This window comes from Polypterus senegalus, chromosome 1 (genome assembly GCF_016835505.1).
Source record: "Polypterus senegalus isolate Bchr_013 chromosome 1, ASM1683550v1, whole genome shotgun sequence".
Classification (NCBI taxonomy): domain Eukaryota; kingdom Metazoa; phylum Chordata; class Cladistia; order Polypteriformes; family Polypteridae; genus Polypterus; species Polypterus senegalus.
Window position 1 is genome coordinate 268,454,478 of NC_053154.1, and position 15,556 is coordinate 268,470,033.

The 15,556-nt window shown below is 37.6% G+C and overlaps 1 protein-coding gene and 1 long non-coding RNA gene across 2 annotated transcripts in view; one reads left to right on the top strand and one right to left on the bottom strand.

Annotated features, from left to right (window-relative positions):
• The window catches only part of LOC120519114, a 36,566-nt gene extending 36,493 nt beyond the window's left edge, over nt 1-73 (top strand). Inside the window, exon 4 of the long non-coding RNA XR_005631388.1 lies at nt 19-73. This is a non-coding gene — a long non-coding RNA (uncharacterized LOC120519114). The remainder of the gene's footprint in view (nt 1-18) is intronic.
• A 1,706-nt stretch (nt 74-1,779) lies between these two features.
• Nucleotides 1,780-15,556, bottom strand: part of fuom (fucose mutarotase) — a 33,515-nt gene continuing 19,738 nt past the window's right edge. Inside the window, exons 3-6 of the mRNA XM_039773701.1 lie at nt 14,305-14,375; nt 10,555-10,653; nt 4,905-4,984; nt 1,780-1,901 (exon numbers count right to left, since the gene is read on the bottom strand). Of these exons, the coding sequence (XP_039629635.1) occupies nt 1,835-1,901; nt 4,905-4,984; nt 10,555-10,653; nt 14,305-14,375 (317 nt within the window). The 3' untranslated portion in view covers nt 1,780-1,834. The remainder of the gene's footprint in view (nt 1,902-4,904; nt 4,985-10,554; nt 10,654-14,304; nt 14,376-15,556) is intronic.

Here is a 15,556-nt window from a genome sequence, read left to right on the forward strand (position 1 = left end):
TGTTTTCTATTTTCATAGATTACATGAATTTAATGCAAAAACCCCTTTAGAGTCAATTGAAATTGAACCACCAGAAGAAACAGACAGAAACAGCATTGACTCTGAGCTGAGAAACTGGGGCCCTTCTAAAATATCAAAACCAAGAAAGTATCAGACTGCCGAATTGGACTTAGATGGTATTTTTCATAATTTTCCCAAAGAACAGCAAGAGGAAGAACTGCAAATTACTGAAGAATTCATCATCACTAAAAACAGAAACCAAATGAGAGATACCAAGGCAGAGGAAGACCAAGACCAAATATATCACTCCTTTCCCAATAGCCCTAAAGCAGTTCAAGTGATCTCTGCCATCATCTCTGAGCAGTCTGAACGCTTGATTCCTCAGCAGATTGGAAGACTGCTTGCCAAGGAAATGATGGAACCAGAGGAGGACCGGGATTATTTGTACCACTCATCCATTGACGATGCCAAAATGAATCCTCCTTACCGGATGATAGAACCCCAGTATGAAATTATGGAGGGCCCAGAGGAAGACAGAGATCATATTTATCATCAGTTCTAAAATGACTTGCTAGTTATTATTTTCTTAGAACAAAAAAAAAATAACAGCATATGAAAAAGTAATAATTTCCCAGGTTTACACCCAATGGTTACACAATAATATTTCCCACAGACACACACATTTCAAGAATTTGGCATTAATTAGTTTTTGCTATATGATTTCTTTAATTATATTTTTAGAAAATAATGTATAGAGAAATTACTAATCTTATTTTCCAATGTACTGTATGTTGCATTTTGCAACCTGAAATCAAGAATTACTTCTTGTGGAAAAATACTGTAGCTATATAATGAAAAATGTACTGGTACACAATTGCAAGAGAAAAAGCAAAATTATAAATAATAAAATGAATTTATATAAATTACTTATATTATAATAGGAGATTCAAAAACTCTAGTTTGATAAATGTCATTATATTATACATGGATATGACTAAAGAGATGGCTTATAATGAAATTTTGCATTAATAAAGTAGTCAAAACTGATTACAAAAGAAACAACAGTAAGTGAATTTGTATGGCTTCCACACATTAGTGGACAGATGTATTGTAGGTAATTTATCATTAAATAACTTAATTTCACACATACTACAGTATAATACTGAGAATAGAAGCATAAACCTTCACTAGTGTCAGTCATTGGCAGACCATATTCTTGCTACTAGTATTCCGCAATTTATACAATTAAAGACAAGGTTTTGTAATGTTTACTTTATTAAAAAAGTGAAAATGATATAATGTTGTAACCAGCCATCCATTTTTAAAACCCACTTTAATATATCTATAATGTAAGCACAGTTATCGGGATCAAAAGCCCTCTTATTAATGACCAAGTACTCGATAACTTCTATAAATTGCACAATTTGAACAGTTTACTGTATAATTGGGTACACTGATTGAAACTGTTCTTGCCAGTTCAGAGCTAAATCGGCTCTAGAATAAATAAAATAATAAAAAAGTGAGATTGATTTCAGGACATTGTCATTAAATATATATTTGTTTAGAAACCTTATATGCTCTTGGTTGTCTGTTCTATTGGTAGATAGTAACAGGAAGCAGAGATTCATCTTTGCAAGTACTTCTTAACAGTTTCCACATGTAAGGCCTTTATTAATCTGAGATGTCCTGGAATGGACACTTGTTTAATGTGAGTACTTATATTTGAAACTGCATCTTCACTGGTTTTAGAATGGTACATACAGTTAACACACCTTATAATGTTTTTAAATGCATATTTATTTATTTATTTTATTAGAACTCCTTTGCCTCTTTATCACTTCTGGTCTTCAACAGTAATCACACCTTTCCTTATAATCAGGCTTCCATACAGCGACATCTCTCTAAAAATAACAAAGTGCAATGATTAAAAATAAACAAAACAACTTGTCAGAGCTTTTAATAGCAGTATCTGAAAACAGAAGGTCATATAAAAGAGCAAGTAAAAACTACCTGAATTTTATTTTTATTAAAAAGAACACACCAGCAATACAGAACTCAAGAAGCAGGCTGGTGCAGCAGATGAGACCTAAACCTGCAGACTTTGTTCATTCTCACCATGTCTGTAGGGTTTTTTTTGCAACTTTCCCAAGAATGTGTGAATGTGTGTGTGGAGAGTGTAAGTGACTGAGTCCTGCTATGAATTGTTGCCCTATCCAAGGCTGTTTCCTCCCTTGCACCCACTGCTACTAAGATAGCCTAAAGCCCCCCACAGCACTGAAATGGATTATGCAGGGCTGAAAAATGCTATGCAACACAGAGGATGCATGCACATCAAGTAGAAAGACATTCTTAATAAATAAAACTGCTGTTTTTCAAGCCATCAACACATTTTAGCAGTATTCATGGCAGGAAGCACATCCTCTTTGCTGTCTCTGGTGAATTTCTACACTACTTTAATCATTCACCCTATTGAAAAGCTGAACTGAGAACAGGTATTCTTCTTTCTAATTGTAGTAACTGACACAGTATAGTTATTCCATCAATGGAGAAAACATTTTAATGTATACGATATAATGTATTTTGTGGTTATCCTGTTACCTACTGCAACAACATCATATATGCAGAGACTGATACTGAAAGCCAGCATTCAGGGGTGAGTACATTTCATAGGGAGCATAGGGAAGAGTGAAGAGTATGTGTGCATCAGAAACCTAACTCTATGCATGACCATCATGAAAGCAGCTGGTCCAGATGACATCTGTGGGTACATGCTTCACTGTTGTGCTAATCAGCTGACTAGGGTTTTTATTGCAATCCTTAATTGACCCTGGCTCAGTCCATGGCCCTAACATATTTTTAAAAATCTATTATGGTCCAGATACCAAAGAATAACAAACCCCACTGCCTGAATGACTAACAGCCTATTGCTCTAACATCTTCAGACATGAAGGTGTTCGAAAGGTTGAGGTAAAAACTCTATATGCTCCTCCATCTTCATCACCATCAACCAGCTGCAGTTTGCCTACTGCCCTAATAGGTCAACTGAAGATACAGTCACCCACATTGTACACAGCACCTTCACCCATGTGGACAGCATCAACAGGAACTGTGTAATATTATTTATCAGAGATTATACTTTAACTGAGATTTCAGTGCTAGAGTTCCCTACAGACTGTTCACCAAACTAAGGTATTTGGGACTGAAAACACACCTCAGTGAGTGGGTGTTAAATTTTCTTACAGGCAAATCCCAAGAGCCCCTCAAGGATGTGTTCTGTGCCTCCTGATGCATTCTCTTTACATCTATGAGTGGCATGGCCACACACAACTCCAACTTCATTGGTACATTTGCTGATGACACAATGGTGTTTGGCTTCATCTCCAACAGTGATGAGATGGCCTATCTGGAGGAGGTGGAGAACATGGTGTCATGGTGGTAGGCAAATTGACTTCAAATGAATGTCAGCAAAACTAAGCATAAGGTTGTGGATTTAAGCGGCAAGCAGCATCAGTCCTTCTTACCAGCCAACATTAAAAGGGTTACAGTGGAAACGGTGAGTGCCTTCAAGTTCATATCTCTGAGGACCTTGCATGGACTCAGCAAATACAAGCTCAGGTCAAATAGGCAAGGCAGACCCATCTGAGACAACTGGGTAATTTTAGAGTGTCCCAAGTGATTCTAAAAACTTTCCACATAGGCACTTTAGAAACTATCCTAACAATGAGAATTACTTCCTAGTTTGGCAACTTCTCAGCCCAAGGCTGAAAAGCCCTGCAAAGGGTGGTGCAAGCAGCATAGGGCACCATAAGAACAGCTGTCCCCGCCCTGCAGATTGCTTTTATCAAGTAGTGTAGGGTCAGGACAACCGAAATCATCTAGGACTCATTCCAGTAACTGACTGATCCACCTGCTGAAACCAGGCAAAGGCAAAAACAGAGAGGCTCAGGGGGCACTTCTATCATCACGCAATAAAGCTTCTCAATCAGGACATGACTCACATCTTTTGAGCATTACCTACAGAGTGGTTTCATTTGATCACACTTCTGCCACATATTTGTCACTTTTTCATTGTTTTTTTAGAATATAGAGATAAATTATTCAATACTCTATTTAATGATTTGTGCCCTACAAAATTTGTTTTTCCCCACACGTGTGATTTTCTGTAATGAAATGTCTGTCTTAGCTAGAGTACTCTTTGGTTTTGTTGTTATTTTCTTGAGAAATTACTAAGAGAGATGTTATAGGGAGCTAGGACTATACTCATGGCAAATGGTGATTGTGAGGAGGATCCAGCCCTCAAAGTGGCAACTGTCACTACATAGCACACCCTCAACCACACACTTATAATCACATCAGGCAATTACAGTACCCAATCAATTCATCAGCATAAATCTGGACTGTGGCAAAAAGGCTACATGACCAGTGGAAGACAACACAGACTTCAGAAAAAGGGTAATCCAGCAGCAGCAACAGATCTGCCATTAGGGCATTCTGAGTGCGTGCCCAGAGGCCATGACGGCAAGGGGCCTTTTCACTAAGATGCTCAATGAAATAATGGAGTATCTTGGAGTCAAAATGGGGGCCCCCGCCTCCTCTAGGGGCAATGAAGCGATCAAGACTTGTGCCAAAATCAAAGTGAGAAATACCATGCTGCATTGAACAACACAATGTTTATGTGCTTCATTGTAAAAAGTATCAACAGCTCTCTGTTAAGTCACCCAGGGGCCTGTAGCAGTCTTAATCTGGCCAAAATAGAGCTCAAACTCTATCTTCTCCTTGGCAGGGCAGAGGTATTCTAAGAAAAAAAAACACTGTTCAAAGTGTATTACATACTATTAAATAATAAGTTACAAATACTGCCAACATGGAAATTCTGTAATTATGTAGTGTAACAGTCAGCTTACCCAGTGGCTACAACAGCAGCTGCTTTTTTTGCTCGCTCATAAAATGCAGACCTTTTTATATAATCCATACTTGTATATTCCTAAAAAACAAAGAGAAAACATTTTTGACATTGTTATAAACATCTAGCTATGTGATTTTTCTTTTAAAGATATTTTAGATACTCAAAAAATTCACATTACAGTGTTACTCATCTACCCATTTATTAATTGTTTGAACTGACCATGAAGAGGGTCATAGGGAGCCAAAACCTTTTTCAGGAACAAGAACACTGGCGCCCTGCCTGGGGTTTGTTTCCTGCCTTGCGCCCTGTGTTGCCTGGGATTGGTTCCAGCAGACCCCCGTGACCCTGTAGTTAGGATATAGCAGATTGGATAATGGATGGATAGATGGAACAAGAACAAGAAATGAACATCAGCAACTGGCCATGAAATTACATGGTGCACACATGGATACTCACTAGGCCAATTTAGAATTGTTAGAATCGCCAATTTAATTTGATATGCAAGTCATTGGGAGGAGCAAACATAACTAATAAATTGTCATGCTTGGGTCACAGAGTTGCACAGAAACACACAGGAGATTGTAGAGACAGGAACTTTATTCAAACACTTCAAACAAACATAAGTCTCTTTCAGGAGTAAATCGAACTCCATGTGTAGTCGGAGGGGAAAGATCTGTCTCTCAACTAAAAAAATAGAAAATCGTCCTCTTCATTGGGGCGCGCCTTGGGAGCAGGGCCCCCAACAGGAGCAGAGGATGTGTGGGAGAGAAGGGAGACAAGGCAGTGAGATAAAAGGACAGCTGCTGTACAGGCTTTTAAATGTTCAAAGCGCTGCACGAGATGCAGATCATGCGACATGGCAGCAGCAGCAGCAAGCCAGCAGCTAATGGAGCAAAGAAGAGACAAAAAACTGTATTTGTTCCCATTGTATCACCGTTTAAGAGAGGGTTTCGGAGGAGCAACCATGTCTTCTAGGGGTGCGTTCAGCCCCCCCTTCACAAAATATATGGGTGTTAAAAACAGAGCAAATATTTCAAAACTTAATCTTTATTAATTACAACCTGATTGTAACTGGTTCTGGTATAATTTTCTTTGACAGATCTGATTTTTTTTGAATAGAAAAAATGTGATGTGCTTTATTTACATTTTGTAATTAAATGTCAGATACATTCATCATCACGGTTTGCTCTTTTTAGTGTTACCATTGTAATGATACAGAGTTATTTCCAGATCCACATGTGTATGCAAGGCAGCATTTGATGACAAGTAAAGCATCTTTATAACAGAGGGATACCTTTAAAGAAGGCTGTCTGCACTTCATTCTAATAAAATACATAACCAAAAAAATATCTATTTGCTCTTCTATTTTTAAGGAAGTTATTGGTTTTGATCTTTCATCCAGTTTTTCTAACTAAGTTTGGATTGACCGTTTAATCATACTCATTTTGTCATTCTAATGAACCCACTGTAGAATTCTCTTAATGTCTTTTTTCCTTTACAAGTAATCTCTGCCACTTACAGCTTAAAACCATGTTCACTGTCTTGCTTGTGTAGAAAGAACAAAACTGTCATAACAATAACAACCAGTAATTTAAGGATGTTTTACAGACTTAATTTGTGACAATTAAGTTGTGTATTTAAACAAGCGCTGCTATATATGATTAAGCTGTATTTTACTCTGTCATTGTTACTGTGTTATGATTTTTGTGTTTACTTGCCCATCATGTGCGGTTTTGTTACATAGGTTTTAAACTTGTTTTTAATATTTACAGCTAGGTTTCAGTGACGTCATTGCAACACTATTTTATGTCGCCACTTTGTTCTTTTTCAAGTGGCCATGTGGTTATTAGCGACAATGTCCTGTCACTACCATATAACAATTAGCGGCGTTATGACACTAGTGCTTCACCACTATTAAAGAATTCAAATTTTGGATTTTTGTTATTACAAAAAGATCCTTGAGTGCAGTTAGATTAGTGTTAGTATTTGCTTCTCTTTTTATTTCTACAAATTTTGGCTTTTTAAATTGGTATTGCCTGCCTTTTTTGGTATCCAGAAGCCAAGCCTGCTTAACAGCCATTCTGTTGCTTTTGGCCTTTGGCCTCTTTTTCATTTCTTGGTTCTCCTTTAAATATTTTCATGGCTTTTGCCATCCAAAACAAGAATAAATAACATAGTGGTGCATGGGCTAAGTGAATAATGCTGGCACCTCACAGATTCAGCATTGTAGGTTTGATTCTCCGTCTGGTTGATGTTGTGGTGAGTCTGTAGGTTCTCCCCATGTTAAATTGGTTTTCCTGCAGGTTCTGTAGTTCTCCTCATATATGTCCAAAGACACGCTGGTTAGATTAACTGGTAGTTCCAAACTGGCCCCATGTGAGCATGACTGTGAATGTGAGTAGGCCCTACGATGGACTGGAAATCTGCCCCAAGGCTCCTTCTTGTTTTGTGTCAAGTGCTCCTTGGATAGGCTTCAGTCCTAGATGACTCTGACCTGTACAAAGCTAGTTTAAGCAGCGAAGTGGAGATAATGAAAATCTCTATTAATGGCCTGAAAAAAGGAGCTTATTTCAAAAGCCGCTCTACAGTGCTTATAAGGACAAATTTGAATGCATGCTTCCCTTCATTCAGTAAGCTAGTCCATAAACTACAAATTAAATGTGAAATAAAAAAAAAGCCCAAGATAAAGTAAAATAAGACATAAAGAGAACCAACCAGAGCCCATAAATGTGCTCAGGAACAAGAAGCAAAATGGATGCAATACACAAGCTTAGAAAGAAAAAAAGACCTCAAAATTTCAGAGTGTTGAATATAAAAAACAGCATGGCAAATCCACAAAAAACTCTGTGTACCAATGAATTTGCACCCTTTATAGGTCATAAGTGAACAAGATGCCATCACAAGATAACACAAATGGCTCTGCTCCCCGTGTGTGTGCTTTAAAAAAATCATTGTTGCCTTCCTGGATCCCAAAATATAAGGAAAACAACACAAATAAAAAGCAAACTAAAAAATGGAAAAACATATTCGTATGTATGCAGTGATTCAAAGGTGGGAATTGAATTGTTTAAAGGCCACTCCTGCAATACACCAAGTTGTCTGCTTAATGGCCTGTATTGGTCATCACACCTGAAAGTATCTGAGACTATCTGAAACAATTTTAATATTCAAATTTGTCAAGTCAAAAGAATTCAGAATATAGTCTGCTCTTAATAACTAACCTCGAAGGTAATTGTAATTTTAAATGAAAAATACATCCTCTCATTTGTTAAACTGATTTTTATTTAGTCAAATTGAAAACCTATCCAATCAGAAAACTGCAACTTTGACCAGAGGTCCAAACAGTTTAATGGAATATAAAAATGTAATTATACTAGATTCCATGAAATGGACTGGTGATCTGTACATGTTCATTCCTCATTTTGCTAAATATTCTGGAAAGATTGCTGGTCATTACTGAATATACTGTACATTGTGGTAACCAGGAGCACACCTGCTGCCCTGTCCCGACACAAACAGGCAGAGACACCAGTTCCATCCAACCAAATCTTTTTTATTTAGGGAAAAGAATCCCTAACAGTCTCCAAGAATTGATACCCACAGTCACAAATGCTATAATAACACTGTCCCTTTCTTCCAGAGCCTTGCAGCCCCCTTCTTTCTCCACACCTCATAGGTGAGCCTTATCCACCGCCTCCCAATTCAGGCTCTCTTCTGTGAGGTAGTTGACTCCTTTTAAGCCGCACCCGGGAGAACACAAGGTGGCTTGTTAGGGAGGTCTGGAATTACTCCCTGGTGTGACAGAAGCCCAGAAGCTCCTCCTGGAACACAACAGGACTGAACTGACCAGTACCAAGTCCCACATAGCCCTGTGGGACTCCGAGGGGCCGTTACACCCCAGGGAGAATGCCAAATAGCAGTTTTGGGGGGGATAACACCCTTTATAAGTCATTTCCCCCTGTCCTTCCGTTACGGAGATGCCGCTGTCAGGTAATGGTACCGACCGCCTTCCGTCACTGTGTACAATGAAGTAACAGTACTTCCATCATGCATGCTAGTTACAAACTTGCTATTTTATTCAACCTTTTACATAGCAGGGTGTGTCAAATCATCAGCATATTTACTTCTCTGCTGTTTCTGTTAAGAAACTGGAAAAAGACAACAGTCTTCTTGCACAATGATTTCTGTTATAAAGTAGTCATTGGAACTAAATAAAAATTCACATGCAATAGAAAATAAGTCTACAATTGCACTCAGATGTAAATGTGTTGATTTGATTCTTTGCATTAATTATTTAATAGTACTCAATCCTGAGCAATGAGCACAAGTGTCACCAGGTTTATATGTTTTAATATTTTTCATAACCTCTGCAATTTCAGTGATGCATTTAAACACATTTCAGTCACATATATTGAGGGCTCAAATATGCAGGGACTGCTAGAGGGGAAAGTGTAAAATGATCAGGATATCTTTCCTTAACAAAATAAAACATTCCCAAATCTCTTCCCTCAGTTCAGGGTTGTGAAGGGCAAGAATCCATCCTACAGCGTTGAACACGTGATAGGATCCAAATCTGGAAAGGGGCCACTCAGATGCACCCCCACCATGCACACTTACATAAAGCCAGTTTGAAAGCACTAATTAATGTAATTTGTTGCTTTTGGGGTGTGGTAGGAAAACCCATACAGACACAGGGGAATACACAAATCCCACACATTGAGCAAACTCTGGATCTATGAAGTAGCAGCACAAACCAATGTGCCACTATGCCACCTGACATTTTTTTCAGGAAATAGGAGTCATTGAAGATGGACACTGAGAGTTTTAAAGACACAGATCTCACAGATGTCTTTTGCCCAGGAGGGGAATTTACATGTTTTCCAAGAACGACGAGCTTGTCTCAAATATTGCTAAAGTTACTTCAGACCCAAGTGTATATGAAAACCTATTGGTCCTGTATGACTGAAAGAGTGAATGCTTGACTACGCTCAGCAATGGACATATGCCACATCTGGGAATGGTTCCAGACTTGTAAATGACTCTGCCAGATTAGCCTTCAAAATTGAATTTAGTGAGTTGATAAATGAAAACTATTGTGAGCCCTAAAAATATGGCTAATAATTACTTGTACAAGAGTGATTGTGCAAATTACTCAAGATATGGCAGTGCAAAGAAAGAGCTGCTGCATATATTTTGTTAATGTTGTCAAGATCCCCTTTCAACCTGCTCCAAACCAAATGCAGCAACCATACTACACTTGAGGTTGTTCGAGTACACTTGACTCCTGTGCTTCCAGGCATAGATACATGCTTGTAAAGGGCCATTTTGAAACACCATAATCTCTGTCTACTACTAATGACATTATAATTCATGCCTTTGTCCTATGGTGATTGTCTATTTCACATTCTAATCATAGTTTTTTTTTTATATAATATAATTGATTATTGCTTGTTTTATTGCTTTCAAGATAGTGCTCACAATTAAAAGGTGGTATATAAAGTAAGAGTGAATTCATTAAAATGAATTGATTGCACTGAAATGGTGGATTACTGGAAAGGCATATTTTATGAAGAAGATAAGTGGATATCAATGGTCATTTCTATTATTTTACATAGAAAAGTGATGCTTACAATAGCTTAAAAACATACATCTAATCCAGATCTCCTCAGTAAACTCTCATATATATACCACACGGGTATAGAAAGTTGTCTTCTTTGGTCAGCTTCGTCCAAATTCATCACAGCAGCCTGCAGTGAAAGATTTGAAACTTGTAATTATGACACATTGTATAAGCACAGGCATTAGTTCATATATCTTTAGTCATAATTTCCTAAGGGACACAAGGAAATATTCCTCACCACTCCTTAAAATCTTCCCACAGACATCATTAATCTGTATAAAAACAAGGCCATTTTTCCAATTAACTCATCAATGGGCTCATTTTTAAGATATCCTTCTCAATAAACCACTTTTCAAAATCTCTCTAGTAATTATTATATTTTAGCATAGAGCAACATATCACATGTTTTGCTATGAGGGGCCTTAGTGCCAGGCCTCTTCACTTAGAATAAAAACCAAGGGGGGCATAATTATACATAAAATGTTTTTATGATGAATAAAGTGTAAACAGAGAGGTGAAGAGTAAAAAAAAAATCTGCTTCTTCTGTGGGGCTTACTTTACTGGTCTTGAAACCGCTCCAACTTGAGACACTGCAAAGTATAGTCAAAAGCATTGAGTCTTTTGAGTATTATCCATAAGACCACTGCATGTGACCACTCCTTCAGCCTTCTGGAGGAGTTCAAAGGCCCAATGTCCTAGATATGTCTTTGTTTATTACTTCAAAGGACCATACAAGGACCAAATGCTGGACCAGAAAAATTGTCCTCTACTCAGTAAGTGTATCATTGTCTCATCTCTTTCTCAGTCAGGGGGATTTGTATTTCCCTGCCAACCTTTCACGGCCACACTTACCACCTTCAAGATACAAGCCAAAAGTTACCACCTCACAAGTGTCCCCATATATACAGGTGTCGGCCCATTGACTACTCTATAAGCAAGCATCAAGGATTTGAACGGAGTACGTGCCACCTCAGAAAGTCAGTGCAGTGATTTGAAAAGAGGAGTGACACATGCCAGCCTCGATTAGTTGAGCACCAGAAGTGCCACAGCACTTTGAAATCATCTGCAGGTGCTGGGTCACACATGACGGTACTCCTGCCAGCAGAGAACTGCAGTAGTCAACATAACAGATCCAAACACCCAGGTTTTAAGCAAGGCAGAAAAAGAGTGCTGCATCATGCTTATGAAAGCATCCTTCTTTGTAAAATTAAGTAAAATTAAAATATCTTTAAATTGAGTTCCTTTTTTTAAATAGAACCGTATTAATCAAAATTAAAAGAAAACAAAAAGATTTACTTTGTAAATGTTAGAGCAGTGTTTCATCAGGGAATGGCAAACATTTTCTGATTTTAATTCTCTACATAGAGAAATGCAGTAGGTCAAAATGACATTTGTGTCATTAGGCAGTTCATTTACAGTAAAATTGTGTTTAAGGATTAACTCTATGCCTGCAGAGATGACAGCAAAAATAAACAGAAGTAGCAATTTCACATTACAATGAAAATTTTAAAAATAACTGTATGTCTTTAAAGTTATAGCATTCCAGAAATTTGAAAAGCCATAATAACAACGTCATGCACTCGTTTTCTGCTGCCTATACACAAGTAAAAATGTGGAGGCATGGAAGCACCACTAAATTGTTAAGGAACAAATCAATAATAAAACACATCTGAAGGCAGGCAGTATTTTTTAATTGAGAACATTTTAAGAAGTGACCCACATTTGTCTACAGACTGAAGATGAAATGTTTAATGCCATCGTGATCATCACCTTCATCGTTTTCTTTATGATTATCCTGGTGAGAACTGCAGAAAGAACAAACTGTGCTGGGGTGACACAGTCATTCTGTTCCCAGCAGATTTACTGCAGATGTTCCAAGGGGACACTCGGATGACTCCAAGCCAATTGAGAGATAATTTCTCCAGCGTGTTCTGGTTTTACCCAAAAGCCTTCACCCAGTGAACTGTGCCTGGAGCACCTCCTCAACTGTCTCCTTGCAAACTGAAGAAGCAGATGTTCTACACTGAGGTCCTCCCTTATGGCCAAGCTTCTCCTACCCTATTCTAGTTACCCTTCTAATTTTCATGAACTTGTAGCTTAATTCATTTTGTTTGTGGCCAGGGTCCTTTGCCATAAGGATGGGGATGTAAACTGACCAATACATTGACAGTTTTGTGACTTAGTACCTCCTTCACCATTATGGTCAGGTTCAACAGCCTTGTAGCTTGTAATTCTACAACTGACCTGCAGCATGCAAGCATATCTAATACTAAAGAATATACTGTACATATTGCAGTCAACAAAATCAGATTCACATAGGAAATTAATACACTATGCTGTGATGCCATTTTGGTTTTCTTGTGGATATCACATGGCAATGGCATTTACTGTATGATTGCCAAGGTGATGGGTCCCAGAACCCTCCAGATTGTGGTATATGTGAGTTCATTGTCACATCAATGTGAATGCCAGGGTGGCCTTTATGTTGTATCTGAAATTGGATACACTTGTGAAAAATACTTGCAATCATGTTTTAATGCTTTTCTGGTTTAAGGTGTATTTTTTCTGAACTCTCAACTTTGATTCTTGTTTCACCCTTGTTCTAACAAAAGATTGGTTTGATTCCTGGTTTTTGATTCTTGAAGGTCTCTGATTTGCAGCTTTCTCCTGTTTATTTACAACAAAAACCCCCTAAATGTCTTTTAGACAGAGCAGTATGGTTGGTAAGGATTGTAACAAGGAAATACCATAGCATTTTCAAAACCCTCTTAATCCTGAACAGGGTTGTGGGGACATAGGGTGCAAGGCAGGGACAATCCCTGGACAGTGCACCAGTCCATAACAGGGTGAACACACACACAGACACACATACTAGGGCCAAATTAGCATAGCTAATCCACCTAACCTACATATCTTTGGACTGTGTGAGGAAACTAAAGCACTTGGAGGAAACCCATGCAGACACTGGAAGAACATACAAACTGCATGCAAAGAAGACTCGGGATGTGAAACTTTAACTATTTACTATGAAGCAGCAGTGCTACCACTGTGCCATTACGTAAGTAGGAAATTTACAATAAATTTGTAAAAGTCAGAGATCCTAATAGCAAAATGAAATTGTAAAATCTTGGTGTTGAAATAACAAGTATCTATGTAGAAAATGTTTTTTTGTTTGTTTGTTGGCCTCACCCTGACCAGCAAGCACCTTTCTCATTGTCGTTAGTGCTGCTACTGAATATGGAATGGTGCATTTCAAATCATGCAACATGCAGAGTCTGAAAGAGCGTTTCATATTATTGTGGCTTGAACTTTTCCAGCTCTAAGCCATTTGATTCTATACTTGAGGCACTGATGTTTCAATTTACACAGTTCATAGCCAATCTATTTTCCTGAGCAATGAGTGGTTGTGCAAGGCTTTCAGTTTACTTAATATTTAAATCTATATGACTCTATTTTGTCTGTTGAAGGTGATGATAAAGAGTAACACAATGATCTGATGCCAGTGAAGACAGACCAGGCACTAGCATTGTATTGTTTGATTGATTGTTTTTGTGACATGAAAGATGCGTGGACTAACTTATTTCACTAGTTATTAGCAAAAGAGATGGATTAGAAAAGTCTATGCATATGTAGGAAACAAAAGACAAAAATAGACCTGTATACAACAAAACATGTCTATAATTGTTTCATAAGCATTAATTAGAAAGTAGCATATATCTGTAATAATTTAAAACTGAAAACATTATTATTATTGGGAATATTATTCAACAGTACTTACTGCATTAGTGACATATGTATCAATTGGAAACAACTTTAAAATGGCCTCCAAGAGCTGTGGTCCACCTAACCCTGAAATAGAAAGAGACCACAGTGTTATTTCTGCAATGTATCATTCATGACCCTTAGACGAGAAAGGGAGTCAAATCAGCCTTAAAATGCTGATTGAGATATTCAGTTTAAACATTATTTCACTTTCTAATACTTTTTTAAAAATACAACACACATACAGTAAAACACTGCTATGTTCCCTTTATTATTAACAATTTAAACTAAGTATAGAATTGTTAAAATGCTTTAACTTAGTTAAAATGTAGTGCTGTTCATATATGATCAGACAAACACATTAAGAATACCTACTTTACCCTAATACAGCAGGATCCACTATCAAGAAAATTTTGTTTTCTCTAAGGTCAAGTGTTCTCATTATGCTTCTTTGTTCGTGCAATAAAGTCAAGCTGACTCCTTTCTCATTCTACATGAACCGTCTGTATTGCTTTTCCTCTAATAATAGTAAGCACATGAGGAACTTTAACCTGCCATCTTTTTTTTGGTACACAGTGCAGCTGCTGCTAATTCACTGCAAGCAAAGAGGCGAATTGTAAGCATTTATGTAGTAATTGGCCATTCCTTTCATGTGTATACAAATTATGAAGCAATATGGAGCTAAATGATTATTCTGCAGACAAACCACAAATTTGCAGGTTTTTTCTAATAGTCTAAGCATAGAGTTTATAATGTAAGTGTGTAAAGAGTAATTTAGTAAAATATTCATGTCTGTAAGTCAAAGAATACTTTATTTGCTAAACAGGAAGAATCTGTTTTTCTTTCACACTATGATTTGGAAAGAAGCCTGCATCTTTTAACTATGCAGTTTTTAGGTACTCACTACATCATGCCTACTGTTTTCTTAAAATCTTGAGTTCTTATTCCACTCAGGCTTATACATCTTCTTCTATCCAGAAGTGACAATGTGCCAGTGTTCATAATGTGACATTCCTGACTGCAGATATGTCACTGTCCTCCACACCAGAAGGAAGCAGCATTAGTTTCTGAGACTACATCTGTCACACATACAGTATATTTTACAGAGTTCACAAATTGATCTCCATTACATGGAAAATAGGATATGTAAAAATGACTGTTTTACTCTCACTTCTGAATTGCTTGTGATGAAGTAAAAACTCAGACAGGTGTACTTTGTGGAATGTGCGTGGTGTACCCAGTATCACTACTGCATGTTCAAGTCATTT